The sequence below is a fragment of the Hippichthys cyanospilos genome, chromosome 20 (genome assembly GCF_059441005.1).
Source record: "Hippichthys cyanospilos isolate Australia breed blue-spotted pipefish chromosome 20, RoL_Hcya_1.0, whole genome shotgun sequence".
Classification (NCBI taxonomy): Eukaryota; Metazoa; Chordata; class Actinopteri; order Syngnathiformes; family Syngnathidae; genus Hippichthys; species Hippichthys cyanospilos.
Window position 1 is genome coordinate 12,732,756 of NC_142388.1, and position 15,032 is coordinate 12,747,787.

The following is a 15,032-nucleotide window of genomic DNA, read 5'->3' on the forward strand; positions in this document are numbered from 1 at the left end:
CCATGTTCAAATCTAATCTTGCGTAAATGAAAATGAAAATGAACTGGAACCACAAATTCTGTGAATTACCTTAGGCCAGACATGCAGCGGCAAAGACATTGCTGTTTGTGAGCCAATTATGAGTATATACTTATGTATACAATTACACACTAAAGCCTTGACGCATTTTGTGGTGTCAGCTTGATAAACAGGACAACAGTGATAAAGACATTTTAATTGTACAGAGCATAATCCATCGTAGACGTTCATTGCACACCAAACAGTTGACAAGAATAGTATTTTAAATAATATGAAAAGTGATGAATGTCATGGGTCATGTGAACTAAAATGGATTCTTGACAGACCGTCAAAAGCAGTAATTTATTCGCTTCTAGCAGAGTAAAATTTGACATCTACAGCCGTCAACAGCAGCGAATGAGTTAAAGGCAAAAATGTGCATTTTTTTTCTGCCTGTGCAAATGTCTGCAATATATTGACACAATGTTAAAAAAAAGCTTTAAGTGTTAAGATTGTTTTAAAAAGAACACAATTTGGCCATAGACGTCAAGACAAACAATTTAGTGAGTCAGTGGTACTGTATAAAATCACACTGAGGCACTTAGCATCACAATACCCAATTATGTGTATCAATGAAGTACTGTATACAGAATTTTGTTCTAACATAAGCTTTCTGAAGAGCGACTGCTGTTTATAATAATGGGAGGCGCGCTCGTTTCACTTTTTGGCACATTAAACTCTGAAGCCGAGTTGCACTTGACCTTTAACACTCTGTTAAAACAGGACAGTTTCTTAGGAGAAGTTGAAGATGCCCGCTCGCGTTTTGAGTTCTGCTTGCACTTTTTGACATTTTCCTTTTGTGGGACGGCGACAGGACCCTGCGGAACGGGGACCTTACGCCAAACATCCTCCTGTGTTGTGGCTTCTGTGGTTATGCCGCACGTATGGTTACAACCCCCATCTCGTGCTTTCGGCCCTTGATGTGTTCCTGTGCGAGTTGACTCCTGCGTGGAGGAGGGGCACCGAGTCTGTGTTGGTGCTGGCATGCTGATTATTGGGTTTTGGGGCACTTTTGGCCAAAGATTGGGCTCTTGTGCACTCTGCAATGAGCCATCAGGTTTTAGGGCTGCGCTCTGGTTTAAGGCTGAGCCCATGGAGCCGTGTTGCAAAGCAGTCGACGCATGGAGACAATACTTCTGAAGGCGGCAGCAGGGTGCAGGTGCAGGTGCTTGTCTGGGGTATATGACCCGTTCTGGACAGCAGCAGTGCAAGTTGGTAGGGGAACAGGAGACGTAGTGCTTACAGCAATCCACGCGTGTGCAAACCGGGTCCTGTTTGCTCGGACGGTTTCCTGCAATGGGGACTAGTTGGGTGAAGGGATGCGAGTCTTGGAGGGATTGAGGACAGGAACGGCGGGTCCACTGTGGAGGTGGTTCCCCACATGAGCAGTCTGTGTTTTGGGAGAACTGGCAATGGCATGACACTGGCCCATTTTCAGGACTGCATCTGCCAGCCTCCATTTTACTATTATACTGGTTGTGTGAGTACTGCGCAGCGTGGTGAAGAGGGTGTACTCCATTAGGTTGAGTAGAAATCTCATGCTCCTCTTCAGGCTTGTCTTCAGCTTTAGGGCTCGAAGCGAGCGGCTCTAATTCATAACGTTCCGCCCCACCGTCCCCGCTGTCAAGGTATTTCCCCAAACTGGAGTTCTTCCCTTCGGACGGAGAGCCTTGGGCCGGGTCGGAGAAAGCCTGACACTGCAGCTTTTTGGGCAATGGGATCTGGCCACATGTGCCCTGAGGTCCCAAACAGCGGCACATGCATTGAAAAAAGAAGGTGGCGAAAGCCCAGCTGATGCACATGATGAGCATCATGAAAGTGCCCAGCTGGGTGTAGGCTAACACGGTCGAGGGCATCATCATGGCCCCTGCCACAAAGGTTGTCAAGGCAGCCATGGCGATAGCAGAGCCCATGCGGCTCAGGGAGAAAATCACCTTTCCCTCGCGGTCCGGCTCTGGAGCGAGCCTGTAGGCCACGCCGTAGTGGACGGCAAAGTCCACCGACAGTCCAACCGCCACAGAAATGGTGACCGACTCCAAGACGTTCAGCTCCCAACCGAGAAGCACAAGGGAGCCCACGGTGACGAAAATGGTCCCGGCAATGGACAGGATGGCGTATAAGCTGATGATGATGTTCCACGTGGTTAGTAGCATGACGCTGAAGGCTACGGCCACAGACAGCGCCATAGCGACTAGGGTACCATCTGACAGACTGTCCTGGAGATCGAAGAATTCCAGGTTGCTGACAAACCAGCCGTGGCTGAGGCCTGCTGGGGCGTGGCGCAGCTCCTCTGTTATCCAGGCGTCCACCTAGATAACAGGTAACAACAGGTAACTTATTAGATTTATTCGCCATAGGGGGATCCACAAATAACTTATGCAAATATTACTTATAAAAGTTGTTACTTAAAAAACGATTTCCTCAAATAATGGCCCTAGGCATTTAATTAGTACTCCACACACATTTACTTGTTTGCAGTTTCATTAAAAAAATGCCAATTAAAAGACAGTGATGCATCACAACTTCACCCCTCTCGTACTGCACCGAGGGCGCTCAGTGCATCACAATTTTTTTTCATTAAAAAAAAAAAAAAAAAAAGCTATATTGCGGAGAGACGTACTGTGAGGGTTCCCTGCATGCCAGACAGACGAGTTAACTGTAAATGCATGGGCACTCCTCGGACGTTGAACTACTGCAGTACACATATTAATTTATATCTTAAATTATTAAACCTTATACAGTAACTGTTTTCATGTCTTGGCTGTACGTAGTCGGGATAACGGTGAGCCGCAGTTGCCTAAGTTGAATCAAGTAGCTGACTAGGCAGAGTTTACACTTGAAATTCCAATTTATTACATAAGGTAAGAGGACCCCAAAGCTTTCTTTCCTCTTTGCCAGTCTAATGTAGCCGCCGCTTGTGTGTGATTGACTCAGAGAACTTCCTCTGCAATGATAAAAAAAATAATAATAAAAAAAGTGGGGCAATTCTACAAAATAAGGGTACTCCTACAAGACTCGGCGCAGAAGTTGTAGGCTACTCCCGCTCAAAAGTTGAAATCCACTCCTCATTGGTGCCCGCGACTTGTAGTAGTGCCCCTTGAGCTGTTGACTGGTCAATCAGGTGAGAATAGTACTTTTTTTTTTTTTAATCACTGTGGAGGAAGTTCTCTGGAGTCAATCACACACGAGAGGCTGAAACAGAGTGTGTAAACTGTGAACTTTGCTTTTTAATCATGTTTGGTCAGCTACTTGCTTCACGCTACTTAGACGTCTAGTTAGACGTCCGTACTCGTACGGCAATTTCGGCTCACCGTTATCCCGACTACGAACAGTCAAGACATGGAAACCAGAAGGCTTAACAGTAGGGTTAATGTATAAGGTTTACAAGTTTAAGATTTAAGTAACTTTATGTACTACAGTAATATTTGTCTTAAAAATGTAAAGTATTAATACGTTTCACATTTTTAAAATTCTGGTACCCATGTATATTTTGTGGGGAGGGGTGACGCCACTTCGCAGTGTTTCCACTTACTCCCCCTCGTCATCATTGTTTATTTAAAAAAGTAGCATCCATATAGTGCGGTTTCAAATTTGTGTACAAGCATGCCAAGTCGCTGGGCGGCAGTAATGTCGTAAATTCTGTCCAATCAGAAAAAACCTCTGCCTCTGACGTGTCCAATCAGAAATAAATTCCGGCTCTGGCGTCACCGTTATCCATGCCTTCGGCGGGAAAAAGAGTAGCGTGATGATGCAAATCTCCGCTGAAGCTAGTCACACACAATCACGAAACCATATATATATATATATATATATATATATATATATATATATATATATATATGAAGATACTAAAGAAAGAAAAGCAAGAAGATAACACATTAACAGACGCTGACCTCGCAATAGAACTGATACATCTTCTCATAGGCCAGCGTGAAGAGAAAGGTGCTCTTAAACTCCAAAACGATGGCCTTGATGGTGTCATTTATGTCAAATCGAGGTCCAGGGGTCTTGCTGTCCAAATGGTAGTTGGTACTACGATCAAGTTCCATGATGGCCCTCTTGATGCACAGCTCAAACACTTCCTGCTTGTAGGGGAAAGTGGATTGACTGCAGCAGGGGTAGACGGATGCCTCCTCACAGTCTTGGTTCTCCATCCACTGTTAAAATAAAGGGAGGAGTACGGTCAATTACAGTTTGCAAATCCTGAAGAACTTCATGTATATTATATCATCTACTTCATTGAATGCCAAAAGACCCAAATCATATCTGGATTACAAAGGATTATTATTTAAGAAAAGTTGCACAACGCTCCAGTAGTAGGCAGAGAGGAGGAAAACAATCAATAAACCAAATACAATTAAGTCAGAATAAAATCTTATAACAAGCTTACAACAATAAGGGAGCTTGCAGCTATGCATACAGACAGTATACTTTACATTTCAGTATACTGCTGACATGTTTAAGTACATATCAGGTGTATTTAAACGACTAATTTATGCCATTTTCAGCAGTGAAAATGTATCTTTTGTCTATACTTTACTTACAATTATTTTTCATGTGTAATCAATAAATTAAAAAACACAGCCCTGAGTACATGTGATGTAATTTTCAGTTCACTGCATGTAGAACTGCATGTAGAAAATGGCTTAAAAGTGATTCAGGTGGTCCGTGCCCTGAATATATATATATATTATATATATATATATATATATATATATATATATATATATATATATATATATATATATATATAAATATAAATAAATATATATATATGGGTTAATTTCATTTTATTTTATGTGAAATTGTGAAAGTATTCATGATTTCGGGAAAGCAATCATTTCAAACAGTTTAATATTCATTATATTAAAAATGTAATAATGTTGACATTTGTCAAAATGCGTTTGTGTCTATAGTTGCTTGCTAACGAGGAGATGAAGCCAAAAAAGCTTAAGCGGTATTTCATTTGATAATGCTGTTTTTGACTAATTGGCAGCAACCTGTTTGTTAGAAGAAGGCATGCACTTTGCAAGTTTTATTTTCTAAACTTCAGTATAGCTGAAAAGTAACAAATATACTTGTTGTCAAATTGAATCTGTTGCTGAATAAAAAGGGCACTTATTTTTGGCTGAAAGGATTTTTTGTTGTTTTGTTTCCGCAAACATATTCAATGAGGGTCCTTGGGAAATTTGCTTTTTAAAATGGGTCCCTGACTCCAAAAGGTTGTAGAAACCGTGGCTTAAAGGGTATTAACAGTAAATGAAAACAAAAGTTATCAAATTAATGATAGTGAAACAAAGCTAACTTTTTAATGCTGAAAATGGCTAAATAAGTAAAGTATCCCTTTGATGTTTAAGGATTGCACATATGTATTTAATTAAATCTGGTTTTGAGTTAAGTGCACATTTTATTTACCTTCTAGTGTTACTGTTTAAATTGTACATAGTTCCATTAGCCTGCAATAATAATGGAACGGGTTGTTGTTGATAAACAGTTTAATTATTTTAGTTTAATGGTGGCGTTGCTTGGAAAGCTCAACATTTTTTTTCTTGAATTCGTATGGTACTTTGTAGCCGAAAATTACATATTTCATGGCATTTACAACTGACAAAATCAAGACTCCCATTGAGTAATGTAGTTACACTTGAAGTAACAACTGTTACCCATCAATTTATTAAGAGGTATTTTTTTCATGCCTGTTAAACAGTGATTTAAATATTAGTTTATTGATTTAAAAAATTCTCTGACAGCAATCACAATCAAAATAACTATCCTATATCACCACTGAAAACTCAAAACTGACCTGCTTGAATGTCTCAATGAAGCAGCTGGTGAAGTCCTGCTCATCCGACTGAAAAACAAAACTCTGGTTTCGAAGCCTCTGGCAAAAATTGAGAATCCACAGCTGGGACGCTGGACTGGCGATGTCAAAGCTGCTGTCGAGCATCAACTTTCCCTTGTTCTTGGGATTTAGGGGGTCGCCGTTATCCACAGGTGTGACCCCCCAGATGATGGTAATAGGCATGTGGAGCTCTTCTCCATGATGCACCCTCTCAAACATGAAAAGTTTCTTGTACTCTGCGTCATAGCGCTCGAAAGGGTGAGAAGAACGGAACACCTGAAACTCAGCCAGCTCCAGTGACGGGAGCTTCATCTTTGGGTTGACGCAGACAACATATGCCCCGCCCACCGTCAGAGCAAGAAACCACAAGAGCCAGAGGTATCGTAGCTTGATGACAACGCATGGAAGAACTTTCTCAAAGAAGATTCTCGACGCTTCTGAGACACTAAACAAGCATTTGTTGGCCTTTTGGCAAAGAACTGCCACCATCATCTGGATGCAGTAACCGCTTTGCTGGTGTTGGGGCTTGGAACAGGGTAGTACGTTTGGCAGGTACCGCTCGTGCAACACCACCACAGCTGGAAGCCACGTCACCATGAGGATATAGTTGACCAAGATGGCTGTTCCAGCGTAGATGCCAAAACAACGTATGGCAGTGATGTTGCTGACATAGTTGGCGTAAAAAGCAGCTGCGGTGGTAAAGCTGGTGACAAACATAGACAAGGCGGCGTGTTGCAAAGTCACACTGACAGTTTCCGCCAGCTCAACGTGGGGCCTGTCAAATTTGGTGTAATTCCATACGTCGCAAAGCACAAAGGCGTCATCGGCGCCGATTCCCACTAGAATGATAAGAGCTGTGAGGTTCATGAAAGGGAAGAACTCGAAGTTGAAAACCATGCGGTACAAAAAATAAGACACGATGAGGGAGCTAATAATGGCTATTATCGTCATTAGCGTGATGAAAACGGACCGCGTGTACACACACATGACCAGCAGGACTATAATAATGGCTATAGCAGGGTACACCGTGTCAGTCAGGAGGTAGTCCTGAAAGAGGTCATGTTTAATGCCAAACTCGATCCCAGAGACTGTGGTGATGCCGTCCGAGGAGTTCCAGTTCTCAAAATTGTCTAAGTAAATGTTCATCATAGACTCTCCTTTCTCTGTTGGCGAGAAGAGCATGCTATACGTGAGCACAGGGGGAGGGAATTCGAGGCTCTTTGGACTGAGGAAGTCCTTATCAACCAAGAAGTGCATCATTTGGTAGACGGCATTGTACTTGGTGCACTTCCGAGGCACGTTGCCACACTTGAGTTGATCCTTGCGCTTCAAGGCCATGTCCCAGCAATCGGGTCCCAGTGTGCCATTGTGGTAGTACTTGGCGCACGAGCGCAAAATCTTAAGCGTGTGTGCTACGTCACGCTCGGTAATCATTTGGCAGGATGACCTATTTGTCAGGGCTGCAATATAGTTCCCAAGTGTCCAGCTGGGGCAGCATGAAGCGTCGTTGGTGCGCTGACAGAGACTCCAATAGTCACGGTGGGAGCGCACCTGTGCACAGAAGCAAACAAGTAAGTACAAAACCAGCATATAAGGGATGCATTGAATTTTCTTTAGATGGCAAAATAAATGGATTTGCACACACCAACGGCCCTATGGGGGGGTTATGTGGGCCATTGTAGGCAGAGGTAGTGCTTTTTTGGTCTCGACATGGTTCGGTCAAAGAAGCAAGACATTCGCTTGTACTGCTCTGAATAAAATTTGGAATCTGTCTTACTGCCCAATTCATTCAAGGCACGATTAAGTCCCTATCCCTTTAAGGGGTAGACATACTAAATTGTCCTCGTGTGGTGTGATTGGGTGCGTAAATGGTTGTTTGTCTCTGTGTGCCCTGCGATTGGCTGGCAACCAAGTTCAGGGTGTCCCCTGCCTTCTGCCCGAAGTCAGCTGATAGGCACCTGCAAGCCTGCTACCCTTGTGAGGATCAGCGGCTCTAGAAAATGAAAGGATGAATTCCGAATGTTGGCCAGTTTGCCAAACTTGGTTTAAAGGGACAGTGTGTAAGATTTTTCATTACGGACAGTAGGAGGTGCTGCATTTACCATTGTCGTAGGTGTAACAAACATGGCCGCCTCTGGAGAAGTGCCACTCCCCATGTAATATCATTTAATGATAACTAGACCTATGATTTTATTTCAAACATGTTGGTCATTAAGAACACAATCATTTGCAAGTTTTAGAAATTTACAATCATTCACTTTATTCCTTTATAATGAAAAATACTTTAAATCTTACACACTGTCACTTTAAACCAAGTTTTAAGGGACAATGAAATAATGGGGAAAACCGCTGACCTGATAGATGTGCAGTGGATAGTCTTAATGCCCTTAATAAGGTGAGTAAGCCACAAAGGCTAGGTCAGAGGTGTCAAACTTCTTTTGTGGGCTGCATTGAAGGAAAATCTATTCCCTAGTAGGCCGGCCCAATAAAATCCTGGTATACTGTATATTTATATACCTACCTTTAAAAAGAACAACTTTAGATTTACCTTTTTTTTTAATATCACAATGAAGCAATATCACTGTTAATCATAAAACGTTACTATTAATCATAAAACAATTAAAGTTTTTCATTCATTGAAAATGTCCAGCTCATTTTTATACTTCACATTATAAAACCATCTTGCAGGCCGGATTCAACCTGGGCCAGAATAGATCCGTGGGAAGTATGTTTGACAACCCTGTTTTAAATGTCCATTTAACAGGGGTGTCAAACTCATTTAGTTATAGCTTGTGTCAGAGGGCTCGTATGACTGTGAAATCAAATACATTTTAGGTGTGGTCATCACATTTCTAAATAGCTTTGAAATCAGAGGCCAGTAAAAACTGTTCAAAAGAGAGACTGGGAAGAAAAAATCCTTGCCTCCATCTCCACCAATTTTTTTAAAAGTCAAAGACAATTTGCAAATTTGGTATGATAACCAGAAACTTCAAGTCGAATCAGCATTATGTAGGAAGCAGAAAATGATGTGGTGGGCCGGATCTGGCCCCTGGTCCTTGAGTTTGACACCTATGAGCTAAGTTCACACTCCAGGGCGAAAAAAATAATTGGAATTGTGTCAGTTCAGGCGGCAGTGTAAATCTAGCCGAAACGTCATGGTTGATTAACCCTAATCCAAATAATGCGGTATCAAAGCATATTAAAAGTCAAACGAGTGGGACAAAAAGGTGCTCCAAAAATACGGATAACGGCATTCAAGTGAAATTCGTTCAAGAATTTGAAGGAGCTTCACTTAGTGTTCTGAGGCAGAGATACCACACATAAATGAAAACTAAAAATGGACTAGAAATGTCACAGTCCTCAACTGGAGCAGCTTCTGAACCAAAGAAACAGTCAGAAGCATCTTTCTTGAGGTAAAGACAACAAGACTGGACTGTTGGTCAATGGCCCTTTTACCTGAATAGAGGTAATCAGGTAAAAGTAAACTTGGTTTGAAAGCTTGGAGGACAAATGGACAGGCATAGAACCTACATTATTTGAAGTCCAATGTGAAGTTTGAAGCACTACTGACAAGTTGTAGGAAGAAGCTGACATTATTTTCCCGAAGGACTTGATTACTGTCCAGACCGTCAAAAATACAAAACAGTGGTTATATGACCATGGTGAAACTGGGCTTGATTGACCAGTAAGCTGATGTCACGAAAGATGAGACATGCCAGATCGAAACAATGCAGATATGAAGGCAGTCAAAAAAAAAAAAAAAAAAAAGATCCTGGGCTTTTGTTACACCAGTGCTTTTCAATTACATGAACAGGACTTAACCTTATGATGTTCCTGCTTACCCTAGTGTTGTCCAGATTACACATGGATTTAATGGCTTGAATACTCCACAAGTTCTTCCCCTCAGCAGATGAGAAGACCAATCTAGAATAGCTGGAGCCTGTATGACGTATAAAGTAGAATTACACCAATTTAATAAAAGTTGTCCTAATTAAAACAAAGCCATTTGCCTGACAGAGACATCAAGTGTGTCACATTGAGAAGCTCTTTAATATATTTAAACCTATTGAGATTTTTATTTGATATGAAAACCTTACCAGGCACATCACAGAAAAACTCCTTACTGAAGTCCCACTCCGCATGCCGTTTTTCTCTTTCAAAGTGGTCTTCAGGCCATTTGGGTTCTTGGTGACTAGAAATCAACAGAAAATGTATTGGACATCATAAATAAAGGGAATAATTGCAGATTAGCCGACTAGCTGAAAACTAAACTCAAGTAAGAGTATAGTTACTTTAGAATATGCATAAAATATTACTCAAAGTAGGGGTGTCACACTTGTAGTTGTAGCTTCCCCCAAGTGGCCTTTATAATGGTACAATCAATTACATGTTTGATTCATTGTATTTGTACACAAACAAAAAATTGATGCATTGCCTAGAATAAGTTGAAAATAACAGTTCAGTTATTGTTCAAATTATAGCAAAAAGGGTATCAAATCAATTATTAAAAAAAAAAACGATTTTTTATTATATTGGGGCCAACTCTGGAAAATTAATAATAATTTAAGATAAATATCCAGCAGTTATTCAAAATTTGGCATGTCATGGAAGTTTACTTTTTTTTCCTTTTTCTTTTGGGGTTTAAATCTGGACCCCAAGCCTTTAGTTGGACACCTATGATGTAAAAAAAAAAACAAAACAAAAAAAAAAAGTAATCATTTAAGAAGCACAATTAAGTATTTGGTGAAAAAAAGGTACTGAGTAAAAAAAGTGCATTAAGGCTATTTCTGCCACAACAAATGGTCTTCGGTTTCCATCGCATCCATAGGCTCAAACAGTAGACAGCATATAAAATACTTATATTGAACTCTGACAAATGTCGATTCACGGTTTATCATAAATAATGCCATATGTATCATTCCTCTGGAAATTGAGTTCTTTGTACAAATGTTTTATTATTATTATTATTATTATTATTATTATTATTATTATTATTATTACAGGCGCTGGGCCACTGTGAGACAGACAGTATTTACTGACCACAGTTTTGCCCCTCTTACGGGAATCTTTAGGTTGCAAAAAAGTTAAAAAAATATTGGTATTGAGTGTTTTTAGATTATGAAAAATTATAATAAGTTGTGCTGAATTGGTAAAAAAGCCTGACAAGTCTAATATACCATAATAAAAACCGCAGCAGTTGTACAGGAGCGCAATACATCAAACAATATAACGGAGCGTAAGTGAAATTTCTCAAACACTTTGGTAAAAGTAATAAATGTATTTCATTCAAACTGATGCAAAATTTATCCGAGAAGTACAAGAGTAAGAGCGTGTAGTTAGGTAGTACACGCCTCTGAAGGGGGGCTAGAGGACAGGGTTGACAGATAAGTGATGAGGCAGGGAAGCTTGCTGACAGACATTAGCAGACAATTATGTCTAGAGACAGAAACATTGAAAGATGGAGGAAGGGGGAGGGTGTCATTTTTTTTTCGTCTGCTAGGGTGTCACAGTTTGAACAGTCTGGCTTCATATTGACTGAATGATCACTCTCCTGAATGTGCAAAGCCAAATCAAATATGATTTCTACTCTATTAGTGTGTTGTTTTAGTGTATCTGCAAGAGGTCAGTGATTCCTGCATGAAAATAAAACATTGCTAATTAAATTTAATGGGAAAGTCACATTTTGAGCCAATCAGTTGCAGACTAACAATTCGAAGCACATTGAAAAACTGTACCCTAAATAAAAATGTTTGACAGTGACATCTGTGAACCTTCACAGAGACAGCTGTGTTCACTTACTTTTTAGCCTGCTCGTCAGCGTATTTGAAAGGATAGTTGGCCAATGTTGCTTTGTAGCCAGTGTTCTTCACCATGTTGTTCCATGTGACCAGTCGTTGACCGATGGCAGTTCCTCGAGGCTCAAAACCCTTCGAAGAAATCAAAATATCAGATAAAACAGAGTACAATTTTGGCCCCACGTCATTGTTACTAACTTGGAATAGACTGCTAACGTACATTTGTAACATGTAAAATTACAAGTCTTTGCAAACCCATTTCTACATTCAGAACCAAAACAGAAGTAATTTGTCGTACGGTGAGCGACCACAGCCTTCCTGTGTGGAATTTGCATGTTCACCCTGTGTCAGCGTGGGTCTTCTCCGGGCACTCTGGTCTCCTTCCACGTTCCAAAAACATGCATGCTAGATATATTGGACATTGCAAACTGCCCTGAGGTGTGATTGTGAGTATGAATGGTCGTTTGTCTCTGTGTATCCTGCATATGGCTGGCAAACAGGCAGATTTTGGTTTTTGCACCTGTCATGGGCGACTTAAAAATGGATGGCGGGCCACAGATGTCTCCCAGGCCTTACATCTGACAACTCTACAAACCTGGCTAATTAAAAGTTTTGGTTCTTTGGCTTTGCCAATAACATTAGGAAGTCAATTGTCGATATATATTTGAGAGGAATCAATTGAGGCGGTTTGGACATCTGGTTAGAATGCCTCATGGACGCCTCCTTGGTGAGGTGTTCTAGGCATGTCCCACAGGGAGGAGGCCCAGGGGACGACCCAGGACAAGCCGGAGGGACTATGTCTCTTGGCTGGCCTGGGAACGCCTGGGGATTCTCTCTGACGAGCAGAACAAATTGGCTGGGAAGAGGGAAGTCTGGAATTCCTTGCTGAAGCTGCTGTCCCCGCGACCCAACCAAAGTGGTAGAAAATGTATGAAAGGACGTTTTGCTCCGTGTGTATGAAGAGTTTACATTTTCCTCTCTGCACTCGGTTAATTTAAGACTGTAAATTGCCCATAGGGGAGATTTAGAATGTTTAGAGGCTGTTTCTAAATACAGTACATGCTTTTTGAATCTGTACTCACCAAAAGCGGGTCAGAGAAATCGGGGAGGTCAGGAACCAGGACACCCACAAGGGCACACACGACTATTAACACTGTGCAAACACCAAGCACCACCACTGGCCAATCAGCTATTAGTTCAGAATAGCTGAAAAAGCAAAAAGGATGCTGTAAAGATTTTGTGGCTATCCCAACATCCTCTAACAAAAAATAAACAAATTATGAATATGGTACACGGATAGAGAATTAGCATTAGTATGTTTCTAGAAGCTTTGTAACTAAGAAATGATGATGATGCATTCTGCTGGTTTACAAAGGCCAGGTACAGACAGACACAACTCCCACAAGATAACTCGTGACTCACTGCTGAGGAATGACAGCAGTGATGGATGGATGAGGGGAATAATGGGGGGGGGGGGGGGGGGGGGGGGGGTCTGCAATCCAGACCATCAACAGAAGACTTTGTTTTTGGCAGGTCTTACCTTTTGGGGAATCTAAAGGGCCATGCAGGGCTGAAAAAGAAAAAAAACACACATAAATAACATTTACATTTTTGATGTCAAAGCAGTGGCCAATCCCCAAAAATATTTTTGCAAGAGTTTGGAGGAGGAGAGTACTATTTATTTATGATGCCATGTAACCTTTGATTCCAAATATGAGAAGCAGCACATACACTGCAGTGTGCAGTGGAAACCATGAAAAGTACCGTATTTTTCAGACTATGAGCCATGACTTTTTCCTCATGATTTGAACCCCGTGGTTTATAGCCCAGTGGGGCTTATCTGTGTGTGTGTTTTTTATTTTGGCTAGCCACCAGGAGACAATCCACCAGTTAAGCAAATATGTTAAATGTGTCAATCTATGGAACTACTATGAAACAGAATTGAAAAGATGTGGCTGTGCTCAAAAAGAGTTTGAAAAATGTTTTATTCTTGTAAAAAAGTTCATGATGTGTAAATTTAATGTATAGTATAGAGGTGATATGATTGTATTTATATTTTTATGATTGTATATATGAATTATGTGCGATGTATTTATTTGTTCACTATCAATAAAACAAAGGGAGACAGAAGAAGATGCTATTGAAGTATTGATTTTGAGTTTGAACTGTTATTGAACTCTGCAATATTTTGTTGGGGTTTTATTTTGAAAATATCTATCCATCCATCCATTTTCTATAGATATGTTGGGACTAAAAATGCAGGCATGTTCAGTATGTTAAAGATAGAATGTTGCTGTTGGCGTTATTTATGGTATTTTTCCTGCTTTACGTCAAAAACAACTATCATGACCATAGGGAGTGGCTGTATTTGTGTTGTTTTGTCTCGATTTTCAGGCGTTTTTAGGTAATTGCTCATATTTTCTGGTCCCGTCAAACTGCCTGCGCTGCAACGCGTCACTCAGATGCTAGTCTGCTATTTGTCTGCGTCATGACTCCCTAAGATAGTGGTCTGCTATTGGTTGGTGTCACTGTCACAATGGCGGCATGCTATGGACTGGATTACGTCTGAGTGCTTAAAATAACTATTTAATGTGCATTTTAATGCTTAATTCAAACTTGAATGGAATGTCCATGGATTGCTAGTGATATTAAAGAAAGAAGTAAGAAGATGATTTTTACAGAAAACGAAGCTGGAGATAATCAAGAAAAACGAGGAAGGCTAAACTAGCCTCGCCGAGGCTACCCTCACTAGGGAATATGACCTAACAAGCTCTTCACATAAAGGTAAATAAATCCTTTTTGTGTTTTTTATTTATGATGTTTTTTAATTGTATACATGCATATTATATATACATAGCACTTACTATACTATTTTGATACCATTTTTTAATATTTATACACAATGTTGATGTTTTTACCTTGGGTTTTACATTCATTAGTGAATTAACATAGATTTGGATTGCCCGCCACACGGCGAATTCGCGTTACGATTCCATAGCTTGTATACCAGTGCGGCTTATAGTCGGGAAAATACAGTTCGTTTGTTTTGGGGTTTTTTGGACAAAATTTATTTAAAATAGCCTTAGCAAACATTGCGAATTTAACTGGCATTTACACATTGACGACAAAGGAATTTTCTCCTCACCAATTTATTGCAGATACAACTTATATTGAATGTGGGCTAATCAATTTAATACACCATTCCAGTCAAAGGTTTTGGAACAAATTCAACTAGTCTTGATCAATATTGCAAACTGTGCAAAGTTCTGACATTAGCAAAAATGTGAATGCTTTTCTAAATTCAAAAACGTATTTTGTCTTGTCTCTTAATGTTTGTT

The 15,032-nt window shown here is 40.5% G+C and overlaps 1 protein-coding gene across 4 annotated transcripts in view; it reads right to left on the bottom strand.

Annotated features, from left to right (window-relative positions):
* Positions 1-194: 194 nt before the first annotated feature.
* disp1 (dispatched homolog 1 (Drosophila)) overlaps positions 195-15,032 on the bottom strand; it is a 79,520-nt gene continuing 64,682 nt past the window's right edge. For 3 of the 4 annotated variants that reach the window (XM_088403538.1, XM_088403539.1, XM_088403540.1), the window contains 8 exons: positions 13,235-13,264; positions 12,777-12,900; positions 11,699-11,826; positions 9,997-10,091; positions 9,742-9,839; positions 5,861-7,450; positions 3,951-4,214; positions 195-2,366 (listed from right to left, as the gene is read on the bottom strand). In XM_088403538.1, coding sequence (XP_088259664.1) covers positions 657-2,366; positions 3,951-4,214; positions 5,861-7,450; positions 9,742-9,839; positions 9,997-10,091; positions 11,699-11,826; positions 12,777-12,900; positions 13,235-13,264 — 4,039 coding nt within the window. In that variant the 3' untranslated portion in view covers positions 195-656. The remainder of the gene's footprint in view (positions 2,367-3,950; positions 4,215-5,860; positions 7,451-9,741; positions 9,840-9,996; positions 10,092-11,698; positions 11,827-12,776; positions 12,901-13,234; positions 13,265-15,032) is intronic. The other variant, XM_088403541.1, reaches the window with a different exon arrangement.